Below are 21,906 nucleotides of genomic sequence, written 5' to 3'. Positions count from 1 at the left end.
AAACTCCCTTAAAAACTACGCTTTTGCAAACACTTTTGACTCCATGCCTTTCCTTTTCCCCATGTCCCCCCGAATAGGTAATGAAGCCGTCTGCCTTTGAAGACGTGGTTTTTTTCTCCTTTACATACCCTTGTTTTTTTTGACTCCCCCTTTTCCCCTTAAATGCAACCTCAGTATGGTGTTTATTTTTTCATTGGGTCGTCCCCCCCAAATCCCTGGAAAGCACCAAAGGAAAGGGGCAGAAAAATAAACCCAAAGAGGGAATGATTTGAAAATAATAAAAACCCAAAAAGAATGAAATATATAAAGGCAACACACGCGCACAAAACACACCACACACACACACACACCACCACACACCACACACACCACCACACACACAACACACACACACACACACAATTGTGGTTGGGGTTTTGTGTGTGTGTGTGTGTGTGTGTGGTTTTGTTTGTGTTGTGTGGTGTTTTGGGTTTTGTGTGGGGTGTGCGGTGTGGGGTGTGTGTGTGTTTTGTGGGGTGTGGGTTTTGGGGTGTGTGTTGCCCTGTGTTGGGGTGTGTGTGTGGGTGTGGGGGGTGTGGGGGTGTGGGTGGGGTGTGGTGTGTGTGTGGGTGTGTTTTTTGTTGGGGGGGGGTGGTGTGTGTGGTGGTTTTTGGGGTGGTGTGGGGTGTGCGCTTTATTAAACTATATTATATAATATTAAAATATTTATTATATATAAAATATGTTAAAATTATATATATAAAATAGTTTTATATCCCCCCCACACAACCCCACACACACCACACACACACCCCCACAACACCACACACACACCACCCCACCCATTAATTTTTAAATTATATTATATTATATATATTTTATTAATATGTGTGTGTGTGTGTTTTTGGTGTGTGTGGGTGTGTGTGGGGTGTGTGTTGTGTGTTGGGGTGGGTGTTTGTTGTGTATGTGTATGTGGGGTGTGGGGTGTGTGTGTTGTGTGTGTGTGTTTTTGGGGTTTTTGTGTGTGTATGCGGGGTATTTTGTTTTGGGGTGTGGGGTGTGTGTGTGTGTGGTTGGGGGTGGGGGGTGTGTGTGTGGTTGTGTGGGGTGTGTGGGGTGTGTGGTGTGTGTGTGGGCGCGCGCGCGTGTGTTGGGGATGTGTGTTTGTGTGGCACGACGCGTGTTTTTGTTTTTCATTTTTTTTTTAAAAACCTTTTATGTACCCGTAAAGTATGTTCCCTCACAATAAAAACCCTTCCCCATTTAAAAAAATATTGATATAATCGTTTTGGTTTTGAAAGAATAGTAAGGGTGAAAAGGGGAGTTGATGACAAATTTATAAATTGTTTTTTCAAAATGAGTTGGGCAGTGGCCAATACGAAAATATTAAAGGAAAAAAATTTATGTTTTAAATGAAAAAGCAGAATAGCCCTGGCAAGAGAAACGTCGATAATGGTAATGAGAGTAAAAATCGATAATAAGGATAATAATAGATTACAACAATAACAATAGTAATAATGATAATGAAAAAAAAAATTATGATAAGAAATAAAGAAATGAAAAACAAAGGGTTTAAAAATGATAAATCTTACTACTGCTTTCTACTTATTAAATGGGTTATGATTTGGTAATAATAAAAAATGATTATAAAAATAAAAAGAGTAATAATAATAATAATAAAATAATAAAAAAAAATAAATAAATTAAAGATAATAATAAAAAATAATGATAAAAATAATGATAAGGAAAAAAACTAAAATTTAAATTGGGGTAATAGTAATGATTTTAGTAAAAACAAAAGTAGTGATGATAAATAAAATTAATGATAATAATAATGAGAGTAGTAATAATGGATGACCAAAAAATTTAAAAATAATAATAAAGAAAAATTTTAATGATATAAAAATAAAAACAATAGTAAAAATAAAAAATAAAATAATAAAATAATAACCTAATAATAATAAAAATAATAAATAATAATTAAATTTTTTATTTTTAAATAATGAAATTATAAAAACAACAATAATAAAGGAAAAATAAAAAATGACTAAAAATTTTTAACGTTATAGTGGGTAGGGGGATAATAACCCAAAAAAAAATAGTATTTTAATTACAAAAATTTTTATTTGAATAAAATAAAAAAAATGGTGATGTTTTAAAATTATTTAGAAAATAAAAAACTAATGATGTCTGATATTTATAAAAGAAAAATGGTTTAAAAGATAGTGGGTAAAAGAAAAATGATTAAAAGATAAAAAAAATGATACTCATAAAAAAAATGATAATGATTAATAAATTTAAAAATAATAATAATAATAATTTAAAGAAATAATAATAATAATAAAATAATAATAAAAAATTAAAAATAAAATAATAAATAAAAACAATAACAAAATAAAACAACAACAAAAACCCCCAAAAGAAAAAATAATAATAATAAAAAAATAAAAATAACTAAAAATAAAAAATTTAAAAATAAAATTAAAAATAATAAAAAATAATAAAAATAATACCAAAAAACAACAAAAAGCAAAAAATGATAAAAAATAAATTAAAAATAAAAATATAATAAAATAATAAAATAATAAAAATAATAATATGATGGGGTAAAAAAAAATAAAAATAATAATTAAAAATAATAATAATAAAATTTAAAAATAATAATAATAATAATATAATAATAAAATAATAATAAAATATAATAATATATATAATAATAATAATAATAATATAATAAATATAATAATAATAATAATAATAATAATAATAAATAATATAATAATAATAAATAATAATAATAATATAATAATAATAATATATTAATAAAATAATAATAATAATAATAATAATAATAATAATAATAATAATAATAATAATAATAATAATGATAATAATAATAATAATAATGATGATGATGATGATGATGATGATGATGATGATGATGATGATGATGATGATGATGATAATGATGAAGATATTAATGATAATGATGATGATGATAATAAGGATGGCAATGATAACAAATAATGGTAATGATGGTAAACACTGATATTAATAAAATATATGTAATAAAATTAATGAGGACGAAGATATATATGGTGATTATTATACTGAGTAGAATAATGGTAGCTATAATAATGATACTACGCATACTACTAATATCGTGTGTACTAATAGAAGTATGCATATTCACACAGGCATCAATATTTATAAAGTATACAATATTATTACTATTGTTACCCCTAAATATCAGTTTTCTTTGAATCAAGGTTCCAATAATGCTAGACACAAAATATTAATGCATATTTCGATGTCACGTCACAACATCACATCAAGAATACCAAAAATAAATATTTCCAAATTAACCCCAAAGCAACCGAAACCAACTCCCGGCGAAAAAGATAACACCCAAAAAATACGCTTTTAAAAAAAACCCGAAAAAAACAGCTGGCAACGCGATCTTCTGAAAAGCCGAGCAAGAAGCCCCGACCCTCACGCAGGAAGGAGCGATGGGCCAGCCTCTCTCTCTCTTAACGTCACTTTAAGCCTTCCCGAGACGCCCCTCCACGATGGCCGAGACGCTGGAGTCCATCGACAACCTCAAGCAGGAGCTGGAGAGGTTGAACCTGGAATTAGACCAGACGAGCAGCGAGAAAAACCAGGCGGCTCAGTACGGGTTGGTGCTGCTGGAGGAGAAGGAGAGCCTGCAGACGAGACTCGAGGACTTGGAGGCGCTCTACGAGAACACCAAGCACGAGCTCGACAACACGAGAGAGGTGAGCAGAGGGCGGGAGAAGTGGGGAACGAAGGGAAGTGGGTGAATAAAGGGAGGGGAGAGAGAGAGAGGGAGAGAGAGAGAGGAAGGGGGAGGGTCGGGAGGGTCGTCAGCTGGCAGGTCGTCCGGAGGTGAAGGTGCGGTTGGACTGTGTCTGTCTGTCTGTCTCTGTCTGTCTGCCTGTCCGGGGCTTTATTCCTTCGTGTTTCCGCTCGTCTGTGGGTCTGTGGGGGCCGCTTTGATGGCGTTTTCAGTGACGCCCATTTCTTCGGCTCTCGTGCTTTAGGTTTTTGTGTTCCTCCTCCTCCCTGTGGGAATTCTCTACCTGCAGTTTAATTGCTTTCTCCTTAATTGCACAAATGTTTATTATTATTGCTGTGTTCTCTTAGTAATGATATCCTTTTAGTTGTATGATTTTACCCTTTTACATAAATTAGATAATTGCAGAGATAAACTTTTCTACTAAATTAACTAATTGCAGGAGGTAAGCTCATTATGTCTTCATAATTTTGCTGAATTATCCGAATCTGAATTGTTGCCCGATGCTACTATAACAAATATTTGTTTTATGTATAAAGTTCTAAGCAGAAAAACGATTGCCAAAGCCTTATGTGGGGAATAGTGTCTGGTGATGTAGTGCCAGCTGTGTATAGATCCAGAAAAAAAAGTAATAGTCTGCAGTATTTCTAGACATAATATTCCCTGGAAATTTGCAAGTGCAACACTACAAAAGGAAGTGCAAAATTTTGGTTGAAGATTAGTAATACCAGGATGCTCATTATGGTTGCATTGAACACTGCAAATGGGCATTTATATGTTACCAGAATTTAACATTTATTATTGATTCTAGCTTATTTTCCTCACTCTCCCGCACTTCTTTATTAAATATTTGTGACAGAAGTTACATAGACATCTAAGTTTCTTTGATTTCTTCTCTCTGTTGCTTCCACGTATTGTTTGCTTTGTAAGGGGCGGTTGCTTGAGACTTTACCGTTGGAAATCATATCAACATTCTGAAGATAAGGTTACACGTCCATATTTGGCTAAGTCTCCATCAGTATAGGAGGCAAGGGAGTAGTGAAACTAGTTAAAGTTAAATTAGTTTGTGGATTCTGAGCTGAATTTGTAAGGCAATGTGGTGTTGGGATAATGACTAAGCTGTATTGTTTTAGTATGATATAGTTTCCTTGGTATTACTTCATATGGTTAATGGGCACTGGGCTTAGTTCACCTTGTCTGCACATCTTACCCCAGCTCGTGTCTGTGTTAGCCTCTCCATACAGCCAGCTGTACAAGTACATATCACAAACCATCACTTGCCTAGCATGTTTTTATCGCAGCCATGCTGCCTAATTTTGTATGTGAAGATAGATTTTCAGAGGTGTTATAGTACCGTGTTTGGAAAAACATTTTAAAGTTAACCTGCATCCAATACACCTGGATTACTGACAATAACCAGTTTTAAAGATATGAGGCTTTTAGATAGTTGTCATAAGTTGTGGTGAGCTGTAGTCTCATGAACATGAATATTCAGTTTTTGTTACCAATGAGGTTACTGATACAATATACATGTTTCATAGCAAGTGAGATGATGTCAAATATACGTAAGAGTTATTGAAGGCATGCATGAATTATATCACTTGAATATTTTCATTAGATTTAGGATGGTATATACTAAACACACAAACAAGTATGCCAAAAAATTATGTGAAATAGCATATTCTATTGTTTCTCTAACTGCCAGTTTACCCATTCCTAACAAGTGGCACACTACACTTGGTTCTGCAGTAATAAAGCAGGGCATTGTCTTGGTACTGCTTTCAATATGAAATTTTCATAGATTCCATCTACATTTCAGTTTCACTGTTTAATTGAAATAGCTCATGACACTATGCACAATATTAATGGAAATATAATGACACTTGACACAGGTGCTCCTAGGCTGGCTAACTAAATTATGTGTATTCAAGAAATTGCTAGAGGCTTCTTCAACTTTGCTTGGGTTTGTTGGTTTGGTTGGTCTATCTGCTCTGAGAGGGGATTCTGAGGCAGCTCTGTGTTTACATTGTCAGCACTTCACCAGAGGCCAGTCAGGTGTTAGGAGGTAGAATTCATAAATGCCATAGTTGTTGATGATTTAATGTTATGAATGTCATTTGTCTTTCATTTTCTGTAGATCTTTCATGAAACAAAGATAATATAGCATGACCAAATATGTTTTTATATTTTATATAATTTTTTTTTTACCCCCTTTTTTTAAATACATTTCATGAATCTTTGGTAAATCCTTCACTTCTCATAATGATAATCCTTTCAGAATAATTTAAACACTGAATTTAGATTTGGTTACATTAAGTTTTGAAAGTGAGATCAAAATTGCTTATCTTGCTGGTACATAAAACTTTGTTTGGTACATAATCTCTTAACCATATCAGAGAAGATCATATCACAGTCCTTATAACTCAAGCTGAGTTATAAGGAAAAGCAACAAGAGAATGTAATTTGTAATTTCTCATCACCTGCTCAGAAAAAAAAAATTGTTGTTACTACTTTTATTCTTTCATTAAGATACAATCATATCTTAAATATGTATTGATGTGTAGCTCACATAAAGGATATCAGGAAGTAGTGGAGGGGAGCTTTTTTTGTAATTTCAGAATTGAGCAGAATATAGTAATTATTAACTAAGAAAAAAAAATGTTCTCTGTGAACACAAATTATCAAAAGAAAAGCAGCAGGGATATGGACTACACCTACACCTAAGTCTACACTTTACAGCCATTCTAAGATTTGAATGATGGGTAGAAATTTGTTTCATATATGATAGCCTTCCAAAACATCACATAATGTATTGATAAAGTATATTGTATAATACTTTTTTTCATAGGATAACTATGACTTTTAACCTGAATGTTTCTCAAGGATTGCCATTCAAAGTGATTTACTTTTTTTCTTAGGCCTTAGCCAAGTTCCAGACGACACATCGAGTGGCCACTGCTAGCGGAATTGAAACTGAAGAGAGCCTGCTGTCAGAATCGGCTGCCAGGGAAACCTCTCTCAACTCACAGATCATCGAGCTTGAACTTGAAGCCAAACAGGTGGGTGGGAGAAGGTGTTATGCTACATGACTGGTCATGTCTGACTGTAGAAAAGATGGAGAGATTATGAAAGGTGGAGAGATAATGAATAAAAGGGAGAGAGAATGTTTGAGATGAGGAATGAAGGAGAGTTACTGGAGAAAGTTAAAGTAAGCTGTGACTGAGTGAATGAGTGAGGAAGTGTAATCATCCAGTAAACAAACATGAGTGAGTAAGTGGGAGTACATAAAAATTAGTAAGAGTGCTAATTAAAGTGAGTAAGAGAGAATGCTTAAGTGATTAAGAAGGAAAGAAAACAAGTTCATGTTAGTGAGAGTAAACATAAAAAATAAGAGACAAAATAGACAAATGTTAGAAAGGAACGATATATGTATGGTAGCCAAGGAATTTCTACTGCCTTTCACTCACTGGAGGTGAGAGAACTCTGAGTCACACAGTCAATGAAAAAGTTTCTAAGATGACTAGTATTAAGGTTTGGATGTAGTAATATTTATCCGTCTTTTTGTGTGTAGTATTTTTGTTCTGGTAAATCATGGCCTTTAATTTTTGTTTTATGAGCAAACTTTGAACTTTAAAGGTCTATTTTTATTTTTTTTTTCAAAATTATTGATAGATGGTTGATTAAGTTTATATATATATATTTTTTTTGGGGGGGGCAATAGTTTAGGAAGAAAGCTAATAGCAGTTTTGTTTCTTAGAGCTTCTCTATCTTTCAGCTGTCCATAACTAATCAACTTTATAACTTCCTTCCTTGTTAAACAGTGCCGAGCTGAGCTAGAACGTGTGCAGAGTGAGAAGAGCCGTTACTACACTGAACTTCATGAGCTCCTCAAGGATAAAGACATAAGTGACCATGAGAAGAAACAACTTAGAACGGAACTCAAAGACCTTAAGTTCCGCGAGACAAGGCTCTTCCAGGACTATGCAGAACTCGAAGATGAGAACATCACACTACAGAAGCAGATCTCTAACCTTAAGTAAATATAAGTGTTTGTTTACTTGAGTTCATAGTGGGAAAGCACTCAGTATTTTATTTTTTTTTTCTAATGGATTATTGATTTCTGTGTGTGCGTCTATTTTTCATCATTTTGTGTGTGTGTGTCGTCGTCTTCTTTTAACAGTAGGTTCATGTCTGAGCCGCCGTGGTCACAGCATGATACTTAATTGTAGTTTTCATGTTGTGATGCTCTTGGAGTGAGTACGTGGTAGGGTCCCCAGTGTGTGCGTGTGTGCGTGCGTGCGTGCGTGCGTGTGTGTGTGTGGGGGGGGGAGGCGCGTGTGTGTGTGTGCATGTGTTCATGTGTCCATGCATGTGTGTTTGTCTTTTATCATCATTTTTGTGTGTGTGTGTGTGTGTGTGTGCATGTGTTCATGTGTCCGTGCATGTGTGTTTGTCTTTTATCATCATTTTTGTGTGTGTGTGTGTGTGTGTGTGTGTGTGTGTGTGTGTGTGTGTGTATGTGTGTGTGCATGTGTGTGTGCGCATGTACGTGTGCGTGTGTGCGTCCATGCGAGCGCGCGTGTGTGCGTGTGCATGTGTGTGTGTGCGTGTGTGTACACATTCATACATCTGTCTGTCTTTGTCTGTCTGTGTCTGCCTGTCTGATATATCATTTATAATATATTCATAGTTTATAGTATATTTTCTATATACAGCAAAGTTAAATATGTGTCCATTAGATTTTTAAAACTGGGAAATTCCACGTGGTAAGTTGATACTTGAAAGTATTAAAGTAAAATGAGATGGGTGTGGCCATATGTGAGCCACCTCTGCCTCCTCCCTCTGGTGCCATTATGTGATTAACTAAGGACAGAACAGTGTGTGGCTTCTAAACACGATATTGCTGTTTTTATTTTCTGCGAGTGAGGAAGCACTGATCTGTTGTTTCTGTTTAATAAAGCTTTTATTTTGTTTTATTTTTTTTCATATTGTAGTATAATTCTTTTTATATATGTATTTTAGCATACTTTGTTTTAAAGAAATTTAACTTCTCTGCACATCTTACTGAAATGTTTCATTGTTAATGTCCGATTGATTGATTTCAGGTCATCACAAGTTGAATTCGAAGGAGCCAAGCATGAGATCCGACGCCTTCAGGAGGAGACCGATGTGCTCAACTCGCAGGTGGAGGAGCTTGCCAACCTCAAGAAGATTGCAGAAAGGCAGATGGAGGAAGCTCTTGAGTCATTGCAAGCTGAGAGGGAGGCCAAGTATGCTCTCAAGAAGGAACTGGACGCCAGGATGAATTCTGAATCCATGTACAATCTCTCCAACCTGGCCATGAGCATGAAACTCTCAGGTCAGTCTAGAAAAGCTTAATTCAGACGTGTGGTATATCCTGAAAGATAATGTCATTAATTCATTATGTTGGACAGAGTTAATACTTGTAATCCTCTTGGCCATTAACTTAGGGAGTACAGATTTTGGCGAGAGCGATGGCGAAGATGACACTCCTGTTCTGAGGAGGTTAGAATCAGAGCTGATGAGCGCTGGTGGAGGATCAGCCGAGACTCTAGGGGGAGATCTGTTCTCTGAAATCCACTTGAACGAGCTGCGGAAGCTTGAGAAGAAGCTTGAGGAGGTATGCTTTTCTTTTATCCCTGTACATAGGAGTTAATTGAGAAATGTGTATGGCACAAGTAGTGCTTAATATAAAAATCCTGTTCCCTACATTCATATGGTTAAAAGGATCTAGTTTTATACTTTTCATATTGTAAAAAAGAAAGAAAGAAAAAAATATATATATATTTAAGTATATATATATAAGTATATATTAAGTATATATATAAAAGTATATATTAAGTATATATATATAAAAAGTATATATTAGTTATATATATAAAACTATATATTAAGTATATATATAAAAGTATATATTAAGTATATATATATATATATATATATATATATATATATATATATATGTTATATATATAATGTATAATATATATATGTATATATATATATGTATATATATATGTATATTATTATATATGTATATATATTATATATAGTATAATTATATATGTATATATAAAATATAATATATTATATATATTATATATATAGTATAATATATGTATATATATATATATATTATAATGTTAATATGTATATATATGTGTGTATTATATTATATATTTATAATATTAGAATATATATTAATATATATATATATATATAATATATTATATGTATATATCTATATATATATATATATACATTTATACATATATATATATACTATATATATATATATATACTATATATATATATATATATATACTATATAATATATATATAATATAATATATATATTATAATATATAATATATATATAAATCATAATAATATATACATATAAATATCATTATATATATATATCATATATAATATCATATATAATATATATATAACATAATATATATATTACATATCATAATATATTATACATATATTATATATATATTATATATATACATTATAATAGTATAATATATATATATACAATATATATATACATATATATATACATATATATATATACATATATAATTTATATATATAATATATATATATATATATATATATATATATATATTTATTTATTTATTCCACTTGATCATGTCATAGAAATAAATATAGCATGGGAAGGAAAATAAGAAATACTGGAACAAATAACATAGACTTAATGTGCAGCCAGTTTTCTGTGTCTCCTGTATGTTGATTTTTCTAACCAGGCTGAACATGAGAAGAGTCAGCTTACTACCAACCTAAAAGAGAGTCAGGAAGGCCTGGAGAAGACCCGTCAGGAGCTAGATGCACAGCATGCTAGAGTGTCACATCTTCTGGGGCACATTTCTGCACTGGTTAAGCTGCATGACCAGGAGAATCCTAGCCAGGCAAGGCATTTGCTGTTAAAAATAGTTTGGGAAATTTGTTATAGTGTTAATAAAGTAAATATTTGTTATAGGTATTCTTTGGAGTAGCTATGAGTAATACCAAATTTTAAATCCATAGATGAATGCTGATGATTCAGCTATGCTGGTGAGCTTTTTGGAGAAGCAAAAATCAAGGTATCAGGTTGCAGCCAAAGAGATCAATGAGCTCAAGAAGAGCATGGCAGAAATCCAGAGTTCTGAAAGTGCAGGAGCAAGTGATGCTGTTCAGCAACTTCGTAATGAAGTTGGAACGCTTCGTGCAAGGGTATGAATTATTGGCTTTTAAATGTTCAATTGTAAATTCCTTGATAATATTGCTTCTTAATTTGTTGGAGAGATGTGATTAGTGCTATGATTGATTGTTATAGATGTCCATAGTCTTGATTGTGTATTTTTATTTCATCATATGTATCCTCCACTTATGGTTACATATATTTTTCTACAGCTGGTGGATGCTGAACAGAAGTCCATGGATCTAGGCAATGATGTGAACATCCTGAGCCAGATGCTGAACAGCCGAGAGGGTTCACTCTCAATCACACAGAATGATCTAGGGTTTGTACTTTATCTAATTTTGTAGGCTTCAGTTGAAAATTCAGTTTAATATGATATAGTAATTTGCCCTTGCAAAAATATAATGCACCTTTATTTTAGTAACCTATATTAGATTCATTTTGCTATAGTTTTCTTATAGGTGTCTCTTTAAATATATAACATTAAACTAAATGGAAGTGATTTTTTTTTTGAGTTAATAACATTATACTATTTTTCCTGAACAGGAGTATCAGTGAAATGCTTGCACAGCTGTATCACCATGTGTGCACAGTCAATGGGGAAACCCCATCAAGGGTACTCCTTGATCATAGTAAACAGGGACATCACACAGAGAAGAGTTCTGGTAAGTGAAGTCTGCCCCTTTGGTAAAATATTAAAGGTGTAAGGATCTTAGAATACGTATTTGTTATCTATAATTGATCTGGAAAAACACAAATCTGGTAAACTGGGATTGCTATTTTTCCAACAAATGAAAATAATTGTTTATGTAAAGACTAATGGATTCATGATATATATTTAAGAGAAAAGTCTATATCCATTTTTAATCATCAAATACTATTGAAGATATAAGATTTTAGTGATTTATGTAGAATATTTAATGCACTTTTAGGCACCTTGTAGATGTAAATAAAATGAATCGTGTTGATGGAATAAAGTAGAAGGAAATGTGACGCTATATAGATATGTATAAATATATTTTTATACTATTTATGTACTACATTATATCTGTTTTAATTTGGTGTACTGTATGTAAGAGATGTACCTTAATATCATCTTTTTAATCTGGTGAATGTGATTTTTTTGATGTGTAGATGGAGAGGACCAAAAAGTATCTTCACCAACGCAGATCACAACAATGCTGGAGAATCTGAAGAACAAGTTGCGAACAGATGTTCCTCTGACAGATTTTGTAAGTCTAGACCTGTTTGTGTAGTTTCCTTACATGTAGGGATAGTACACAAGTTCTGCAATACTTTGTATCTTGGAAATGTAAAATTCATTACATTGTTTAAGAAAAATATTTGGCAGAATTATACCGAGGTCTTTCCAAACATGGAACAATATCTCATATGTCATGTATTTTCTAGGATGATTCTAGTGATCCAAAGGATGTCCGCAATACGATAGATACCATTCAAGACCAGATCAGACACCTGAAGAAGGCTGTGGAACATACTATAGAATTAAGCAAGGAGAAGGGACACTTCAGGGAAAGTGCTTCATCTGATAGTAAGTGTAGTGAGGTTATTTTTACTGTTACATCCATAAATAATGTCAAATTGCAAAGTTTGATGTTGGAAGAATTTTTGTTGCGTTACACTGTAAATACGTGCATTTATGAAAAATGGATTTGTTAATAGGGAGTCTAGTACAGAATGTTACACAGTATATGAAAGATATAAAAAAAGAAAGTTATTCATATGCTAATTCAGATTTCTTCCTCTATATTATTTTATTCTTACAAAATTCTATCTCGCCCAGGTGGTCTCAGTGAAAGTGAAGTACAGGAACTTCAAGAGCAGGTGATCAAACTGAAGTCTTTGCTCTCCACTAAGAGGGAACAGATTGCCACACTTCGCACTGTGCTGAAAGCCAACAAACAGACTGCAGAGGTAATTTTTTTTTTTCCTTGTTTATCAGTTGTGATTACTTAAAGAGGAATTTGTAATCTCATAAGTAGAAATTATAGGATCAGAATTTGAATGTCATCTGCTTTGACTTTATTACATTGAAGTTGTATTTTGATATCTGGTTTAAAATGTACTGGTATGCTTCTAAAACTTCTCTTTTTAGGAAAACATATGTAATATGACAAATTTATATATAATTTTTTTCTGTTTCCTAATTTAGCAATGTCATTTACAACTGATAGGAATGATATTCAAGAAGGTTAATTGCTGTATCAAGTACCAGGACATGATATTTGAATTTTATTTTATTTTTAGGTGGCCCTGTCCAATCTGAAGTCCAAGTATGAAACAGAAAAGAGCATAGTCTCAGAAACAATGATGAAACTTCGCAACGAACTACGTCTCTTGAAGGAGGATGCTGCTACATTCTCCAGTGAGTTTTTTTTTTATTTCCCCATGTACTTTAATAGCCTTATACATAAAATACATCCGTTTAAAGAACAATATTATGTTAACATCAATTTGTTTGGGAACTTTTGTATAAACTGAGATTAGCACTAGCTTTATGACAAGAAATTAAGTATACTTTGCTTCTGTTAATCACAGGTCTCCGTGCTATGTTTGCTGCACGTTGTGAGGAATATGTAACACAGTTAGATGAAGTACAACGGCAGTTAGTGGCAGCCGAAGAAGAGAAAAAGACACTAAACTCCTTGCTACGAATGGCCATCCAGCAGAAGCTAGCTCTTACTCAGAGACTGGAAGATATGGAATGTGACAGAGAAAGGTGAGTCTCTTCTTTAGTCTCTGAATTTTGTATTTAGTCATTGATGATTTGCTGGACCTAATTATTTAGAAGGGTTTCAGTTGTGTATTTGTTCATGTATTGTAATGCAGTCAAGTGTAACTACTTAAGTGCAGTAAAATTGTCTTGATTACTACTTTCAGTAAACTTTTTTTTTTTTATATGAAAAGATGATAAGGAAATATTTTCTAAATAAAGTTTTGTGAGTAATCCAATCTGAAATGAATAAGTAAATGTCCAGGTTTATAGAGCTACTGCACTTCTTGTGAGATTCTCCCCAGATTACAGGCTAAGCCTTTGTTTGAATACTAGTATTTCTTTCTCAGGTTCAACATGCGAAAGCATCCTGGGAGCAGGGGTAGAGCTTACAGTTCCAGATTTAACAACCAGCCACATGCTTCTCCATCGCAACACCATTACCAACGCAGAGATAATTATTAAAGTGTAAATGATTGTATTTAAATGTATTTATGTGAAGCAAAGCAAGAGATGAGATGTTGGTTGGAAGGTATTACAGTGTTTTGGTTGAAATAGGATGATTCATCATAAAACCAGAACATCTGTATCTTATTTTTTTTGAAACTTGTGTTCTCTTCCTGTATTCAGCTTCAAACTTGTTTATGCTGTGTCATGAAGACCTCAGAAACTGGAGTTATCTTACAAAGACTTTTTACACTTGTAAAAATGCAAGTTCTTGAGGATGGATTGATACTTTGAGGAACTTTTCCTGGTGTAAATGATAACAAAAATCATATACAGGTTGGCAAGTATCTGCCAGTGAGGGGAAGGCTGGGTGTGGCTGTCATCTCTTCTGCTTTATAACCTGGAATTAGTGCATGAGAAAGGAATTAATGTATGGAGAAGCAGCTGTTGGGAAATGTTGGATTGTAACTTGTTAAAAGTGTGCCCCTTTTTTAGTCTTACGCTGTTTCTTGTTTGTGAAGCAGAAAGTAGTTGACAAAAAAAATGTTTTAAATGAAATTGCTTTAATTTTAGATTATATATATATATTTGACTTATTTTAATTCTTTTTTACTATTGACTCTTAATGTACAGGATTTTTGTAATTAAGTGAATATTTCTTTTATGAATTTCAAAGTACATAGTAATATTCATGTGCAGGTCATATCGTCCAAATCAGAACAGAGGCATGTCCACAATGAGAACTGTGTTCTTTACCCATAGTATCTCAGAAGCTTTAAAACTTAAGAATAAGTTATATGATTCTTCCCAATCTAGATACCATGTAATACTACAACGTCCAAAAAAAATTTAAATTGCATTACAAATACCTGATAGATCATAAGATTTAGAATTTTAATTCCTATTTACTTACAAAATCAAGTATTTTTCAAAGAAATATTGTATAAAGCTTATGCATACTATCAGTAAAGTTTGTTAATGATGCCATTTGATAATTGAAATTGTACGTCAGTGAATATTACTTAGTTGGAGTATATTCCCAAGTACGGGCCATAGGTTGTATTAAGAGATCATGCCTTGTTGCATACTCATTATTTGGAGACAGTTCTGTTCAGAGCCTGGACAAGAGTAGCAAACAGTCTACAAATGTTACACGTTTTTCTTTCATATTTGCCTGTAATTGATTTTAGAGTTGCATAGAAGAGCAATTAATTTTGTATGGATGGAATGTAGTGTCATTTTTTTTTTCTTTTCTCTCCACTTTTTTATTATTGTTGAGTTGGTAATCTGTTTGCTGGGTGGAAAGGTTGCTATATAGATATTGAAGTCTCTCTGAAATCTACAATAAAATATATCATTTTTATTTGTGGAAGTGAAAATGTACTACTAAAGAGCTTATTCTTTTTTGCAGTTGACCACAAACACATATTTGTACATGAGCTAGGGAGTTACGGGCAGCTCACATGTGACATTATGATCTTGATGAACCAGAATCAGTAGTTGGCTCATCTTTTTAAAATGTAGACATGATCTGTATTGCAATTGTACTAAAAGACAATGCTGATTCTACTTAAAGTAATATTTTTACAGTCCTTAACTTCCATGAATCTCTTGATATAGTTATATTTGTATTAACCAGAATTTGTATGACAGATGCAAAGTTTGATTTTATGATAGTGTCTGGCAGGATAAAAAGTCAGAAACGCTCAAGAAATGTACTTATGTTTTTTTTTAAACAAAGATTTTTGGTCAAGGTACTTTACTGATAGGTAGCTCAGCCTGTTCAATGTTATGACTTCTATTTTTTCTGTTTTCATGTAATACTGATTGTAAACAAATTGGACATATGAATAAATCAGTCTGCCTCATTTTCTTGGACACAGAAGTAAGAATTATTTTGCAGAATAGGGTTGTTGGTAGTTCACGTAATCCTTGCATTTGCCTTGTGCAAGTTGTTTTTTAGTCAGGCTATTGTCATAGGAATTCTCTAAAAGAAGTATTTTTTAGATTTTATTAATTTACCATTTTGTAAGTGTTCATGATGGCAAAAAGGTGCCCACTACTGTCCTTTCTTAAATGAAGAAGCATTTCTATTAATTTCAAGCAAAAAAATGAAGTTGTTGAAATTGAAATAAATTTTTGAAATCATATGGTGCATTTAGTTAGGGAGTGAGTTTTCTATGAGAAAGAAGAGATAAAATTGATATTAGGTAATATGATCATATATTTCAAACATTGAGGGTGCTACTCAGTAATTCTTTCACAGGTAGTTATCCAGATTATTAATGGTCTTAATGTGATTATAATTTTTCAGCTTATTTTCACATGACAATTATTTTTTTCTTTATTATGCAAAATTTGCAGAGCTAGGCTGCTATATTTATTTATTTTTTTCTATTTACACTGTATACTGTGCTCGAGAAGGGTTCATATCTCAGTCGTGTTACTTGTTCACATTTTCGTTCTTGTAATAACCATTAAATTTTTTTTCTTTATCTGTTTATGCTTGTGGTAATATTATCTAAACCTCATGGTAGTTAGCATTCTTAATAGGACATTAAGATTTTTGTTGTGTGTCTCTTGTTACAATATTTTTTGGTAGGTTTGTGAAGATCATATATGGTATATGATACATAATAGCCAATATTTGGCTGATGAAGTTATTGTAATAATCATTAATATTTTTATTGTGATTATTGATAGTATTTTTTAAATGTGTCAAAGGCACCATTTCAAAGCAGCTTAACCAAGGGACAAGAACAGCAACTCAGTTATTGATCACAATTGCTGAGACCATATTACTTTGTAGCATACACATAAAAATGATACCAGGTGAGCACTGTAGGGTTGCTTGATAAAGTTTTCAGTGTTGAGAGAACCTTTGCCCTTCAGAATTTAACCTTTTCACTTCAACTTCAACAAGAGAATATGCTTCTATCTTGGCTGATCATGTAGCTATTAGGTATTTATACAAATAAAAGATCAATTTAAAGTGTTCTCATAGCATTGAAATTGAATATGAAAGATAATTGTACATGACTGTAGTAGCAGAGAATTTAGCTGTTTTTGGGTTTACTATACTTGGTTGTAAGTTTTTATTTTATTTTTTTCTGTATTGGGAAATGTTGCTGTGCAGCTCTGAAGTAAAAATAACATACTTTTTAAATTATTCTGGTTGTATTTTACTATCACTTTGCCTCAACTTGCATTGATAAGTGTAGAATATCTGTACATAATTCAGTTAACAAGAACTGATGTCATGGTTTGAAAATTATTGGCCAGAAATATTTTCAAGTGTATCTTGTAACCTTGTTTGTTCTGGAATTTTGGTGACATAGATAGAACAAGGTGACAGCGTTGTGATCTGTATTGTGCTGTGTCATCACTGGCCCCAGTTCTTTTTTCAGTCACTTTGCTTTATCTGTGTACTTGTAAAAGCAGATTTACTATTGTTACTATTTATGGAGCACATCAAGCACATCCTATGTACCCTTGCTAGTATTCCAAGTTGCTTCAGGAGTTTGAAATATTTAGGTGTGTGCCTACTATGTGGGGGCCAGTGTTGCACAAAAGAGCTTGCTTAAAGAAATAGGTCCAATTGAGCAGTCCATTGTCTCACCATAGAGTTTAGGGCAGTTTTAAGTGCTAAAGGATTTATTCATGGTGGTCAATCAGTGTTTTCTTTATAAGTGTCACCACATTGTCACAGTTGCAAAACCTGCTGGAATTTAGTGTCTTGACAGGTATATGCTCCTTTTAGTGAACAGTTAGCATTAGGTTTTGTTTTTCTTTTCACTCAGAACCAAAGACACTGTTAGCATAGATTCACATACCTTGCAGTGAAGTTTCAGACGTAAGTCGTAGTCCTTGAAATCACAGTGATATATAAATCATTAAGGTGAAGGAAAATATTACTATTGCTGCAGGAAAGATATTGAGAATGAATATCCCCAAAGTAATAATTCAAGATTAAAGACTAAAATTATAAGACATAGAAAAGACTAATATATAAAATTGTTTTAAAGTCCAAGTGCTTAGGAGCTGTGTAGATGTTCACTGAAATGTAGAGTGAACCTACTTTTAAGTATGTTAACATACAGTTCTACAATAATCAATGAAAACCTCCTTTCTAGGGGATATAAGATTTTGATCTCCAAAATAATAGCGAGAGATTACTGATCTCTATAACTGACCGAAGAGAAAGTCTTTATTTCTTGTTGAGTAGTCGGCCTGTTGGTATATTTACGTATTGTCTCATATGATGAGTGGTTCAGCTAACTTATTTTTTAATCTAATTTATTAGCTTTTAAGACTATTCAAGTACTCTACATTTAGATGCATTTGGTGTAGCTATGCTTGTACAGTATGTTATAGAGATTTTCCATGAGAATTTAAATGGTATATGATTTACAGGGTTTTAGATAGAGAAGGATGTTAATTGAAGTGGTACAGTATTTGCACTGGGGTCACATCATGAAACACTGTGACCATTTGGATTCATGGTAATTAAGAGCATAGGAATTTCCATCCATATTTTGTGAATGCATATTTCCTTGGAAAAGAAAATGGAGCAGATGTTATGATAGTAAATTATTTTACATGGCAGATGGATCCCAAGAGAGTGTGCCTTATCCTGCAAACGCACTCATGTTTTTTGTGGCAGTGGGTTTTGTGAAAGCTACTTAATTTTGCATGATACAAGAATTAGAAATGACACTTGCTGGTTTACATGTAAAGTGACATTTCATGTAGAAACCATCCACATTTGACTGCATCACAGATTCACTTTTTTATATAGTTTGGCCAAGGATGATAAACAAATTAAAATACACAAACCAAAGAAACTCTAACAGTTAGTCACTAATTTCAAGCAGTGACATGGTCAGGGGATCTTCATCAAATTTTAATGTAATATCAGTGACAAAAAGTTTTATGTAATGTGATAAAAGAATATGTTTTTACTTTAATCTGCAGACAATGAAAATAACCTTCCCTGTTATTTTATTTTGTTTTTCCTGTACAGATAATGTCATCTTTGGCTCATAATTTTAAATGAACTTATATCAGAAGTCATTTTAGTATCGACTGGCACAGTGTACTTTGGGTAACGATTAATACTTTGTGTTGATTTACAGCAGGTGTTTTGTAAAGTTTGTGACAATCAGTCTGGGCAGATGGTGGAAACATGCGGGAAAATATATCAAATCTTTTGTAATGTTGCCATTGGTGAAGTGTAGTTTCAGTGTATCATGAGAAAAATTGTCAGTGGGGAAATACATAATACTTTATAATGTGTTCAGTCAGCACCAGATTTATTGCTTGTAAAATTATCAGAAAAATCCAACACCAATTAGTCATTATACTGTACATCTCTTGTAAGCTCTGCCCGTGACTGTCACACCGTTACTGGGAAGGGTATCTGCAGCACCCACAGTATTTTTACTTTTGTATCTACTTCTTCACTGAGGACTGAGAACTTATTTGTACAATAGGATCCTGTTTACAATAAAATTTAAAAATGAAGAAAGCTCTTTTTGTCCTGTTGAATATAATATGGTTGGAAATTCTATTTTCTTGATATTGTAAGTTTAAAATAGTGGTTTTCATTTTACATACATATGGGCTCCCTCCTTTGACAAACTATGGATGCATGTCCTCCCTTTTCCTTCCAGCTGCAGTATGAGTTTTAAGGTTCTGTCTTCGCATCCAAGTTTTCAAGACTGTCAGTTTTTCGCTCTAGTGAGGGACACCGAAAGAAAAGGAAAGTATGTATTTAGAACAACTTGGTTCATGAAACTGCCCTTTTCATTGCCAACTGAGAGCAGCTAGTGACCTTTGGTAATGGCAGAAATTTTGAAACAATCTTACACTAATCTGAATTATACTTACGTAAAATGAATGGGGGGGGGGGATAAGGTCTTTAATAATCATATCCTGTTTGTCAGCTCCATTACCATAATAATTTTAAGATTAGCGAGAGAAAATAATTGAAATGCTCTCTCCCATAAATATTATTCTACATACCTCAGTGCATTGTGGACATGACCTTCCACAATAAATTATAGAAATGTTTAAAATAACTTTAATTTGTAGCTTTTACTTTGATGATTTCATGAGAATATGAGCAATGTGTTTAAAGATTAAGCAACCTAAGAACAGTACAAGAGTTGTCTGATGAGAGATTCCGAGGTAAGATATACTTTCAACACAAATGAATTCCATAATGATAACACCATTTTGAGTGAGTTCTGTTGTCGGAATATGTCATTTAACACTTGTAGTAGGTCAACAGAGAAAGAAGCATGGGCAAGATAAAGGATATGTTAAATAATATTTTTCTGGACACATTATTTTAAACATATACAATGTCATGATTGTTATATTAAATACATATTTACAAATATATATGAAGATGATGAAATGACAGAAAATGCTATTGCAAATACAGAAAATAGTTTTGTGTTTCACTTAATCTATATAGTATCTATCTACTCTGAAATTATCTAATTATTTACCTGTCTGTATACACCTATCTATCTGCGTCTATCTACCTGCCTACGTGTGTGTGTGTGTGTGTGTGTGTGTGTGTGTGTGTGTGTGTGTGTGTGTGTGTGTGTGTGTGTGTGTGTGTGTGTGTGTGTGTGTGTGTGTGTGTGTGTGTGTGTGTGTGTGTGTGTGTGTGTGTGTGTGTGTGTGTGTGCGCGTGTGTGTGGCGCGTGCGCGTGCGTGTGTGTGTGTGTGTGTGCGTGTGTTTCATTTAATCTATATAGTGTCTATCTACTCAAATTATCTAATTATTTACCTGTCTGTCTATACACCTATCTGCGTCTATCTACCTGCCTACGTGTGTGTGTTGTGTGCGTGTGAGTGTGCGTGTGCGTGTGCGTGTGTGTGTAAAATTCATGTCGAACAAATTGCATGTAGAACAAATAAGGGAAGTATAGCAAAACACACGAATTTGCCTAAGGCCTTTTCACATTTATTGCTTCATCAGGGCATGGTGAAGCAATAAATGGGAAAAGGGCTTCGGCATATTCGTCTGTTTTCCTGTACTTCCCTTCTTTGTTCTACTTGCGTATGTATGTGTGTGTGATACCGATGCAACTCACACGATCTGAATCTCTCATTCTCCTGCTTCCAAGCACGCTACTAACAACCCCTTCGTCTCCCATCAGTTACTCGATGAGGAGATGCGTTAAGTAAATTCTGTTACCTAACAGTTCTTAACTATCTGTCTTGGGCGTGCCATCATGCATGCACACGCTCGCGGACGCAGTTAACGTAATGGCGACCATCATTCTCCTGTCTTCTTGATCTGTTAGCTCACTCAGGCTTATAGAGCTTTCAAGATCTTTTATTGGAGTCATCCATCTGATGCAAAGACGAATGTAACGTTTGTTCACCGAAAGAAATCAGCGGTGCATTAAGGTAGTGTGTATTACATGTCATACTTGAGGGAAACATGTGGTCCGGCGTCATAAACTTCATATCCAAAGATGTCTACAGTTTTTGACGTATAATGACTGCTTGGCAAAGACTGTTTAAAGATCCGTTGTTTCCTGAAAATAAAAAATATATATGTATATTGGCCGTAAATAAGAACAAAAATTACACTTACAAACAATAACCATATGGCTGTTCACAAAAATTATATAATCTTAAGGTAATGAACACATCAGTTAACCTGCCCACAATATT

The 21,906-nt window shown here is 33.2% G+C and overlaps 2 protein-coding genes across 3 annotated transcripts in view; one reads left to right on the top strand and one right to left on the bottom strand.

Annotated features, from left to right (window-relative positions):
* Nucleotides 1–3,435: 3,435 nt before the first annotated feature.
* LOC119572261 (protein bicaudal D-like) lies at nt 3,436–19,731 on the top strand. 2 transcript variants are annotated; one of them, XM_037919265.1, is made up of 15 exons: nt 3,436–3,755; nt 6,712–6,852; nt 7,615–7,829; nt 8,899–9,152; nt 9,274–9,434; nt 10,594–10,755; nt 10,874–11,059; nt 11,240–11,349; nt 11,574–11,692; nt 12,162–12,259; nt 12,438–12,579; nt 12,832–12,962; nt 13,296–13,413; nt 13,587–13,767; nt 14,112–19,731. In XM_037919265.1, the coding sequence occupies exons 1-15, from the start codon at nt 3,549–3,551 to the stop codon at nt 14,224–14,226; spliced, it is 2,340 nt and encodes a 779-aa protein (XP_037775193.1). In that variant the 5' UTR covers nt 3,436–3,548; the 3' UTR covers nt 14,227–19,731. The 2 variants fall into 2 exon arrangements, with proteins under 2 accessions (XP_037775193.1, XP_037775192.1); XM_037919264.1 differs by having other exon boundaries at nt 9,265–9,434.
* A 1,217-nt stretch (nt 19,732–20,948) lies between these two features.
* Nucleotides 20,949–21,906, bottom strand: part of LOC119572260 — a 4,244-nt gene continuing 3,286 nt past the window's right edge. Inside the window, exon 2 of the mRNA XM_037919262.1 lies at nt 20,949–21,767. Coding sequence (XP_037775190.1) covers nt 21,750–21,767 — 18 coding nt within the window. The 3' untranslated portion in view covers nt 20,949–21,749. The remainder of the gene's footprint in view (nt 21,768–21,906) is intronic.

This window comes from Penaeus monodon, chromosome 4 (genome assembly GCF_015228065.2).
Source record: "Penaeus monodon isolate SGIC_2016 chromosome 4, NSTDA_Pmon_1, whole genome shotgun sequence".
In the NCBI taxonomy this organism is placed as follows: Eukaryota; Metazoa; Arthropoda; class Malacostraca; order Decapoda; family Penaeidae; genus Penaeus; species Penaeus monodon.
The sequence above is the reverse complement of the archived record's forward strand: the minus strand, read 5'-3'. Positions and strand labels throughout refer to the sequence as shown.

Bases quoted from the DNA above. Each gene is read 5' to 3' on its own strand.
- LOC119572261 (XM_037919264.1), top strand. From the start codon at position 3,549: ATGGCCGAGACGCTGGAGTCCATCGACAACCTCAAGCAGGAGCTGGAG. The intron at 11,060-11,239 runs GTATGAATTATT...ATTTTTCTACAG, and splicing joins TTGGAACGCTTCGTGCAAGG to CTGGTGGATGCTGAACAGAA. The intron at 13,414-13,586 runs GTGAGTTTTTTT...TGTTAATCACAG, and splicing joins GGATGCTGCTACATTCTCCA to GTCTCCGTGCTATGTTTGCT.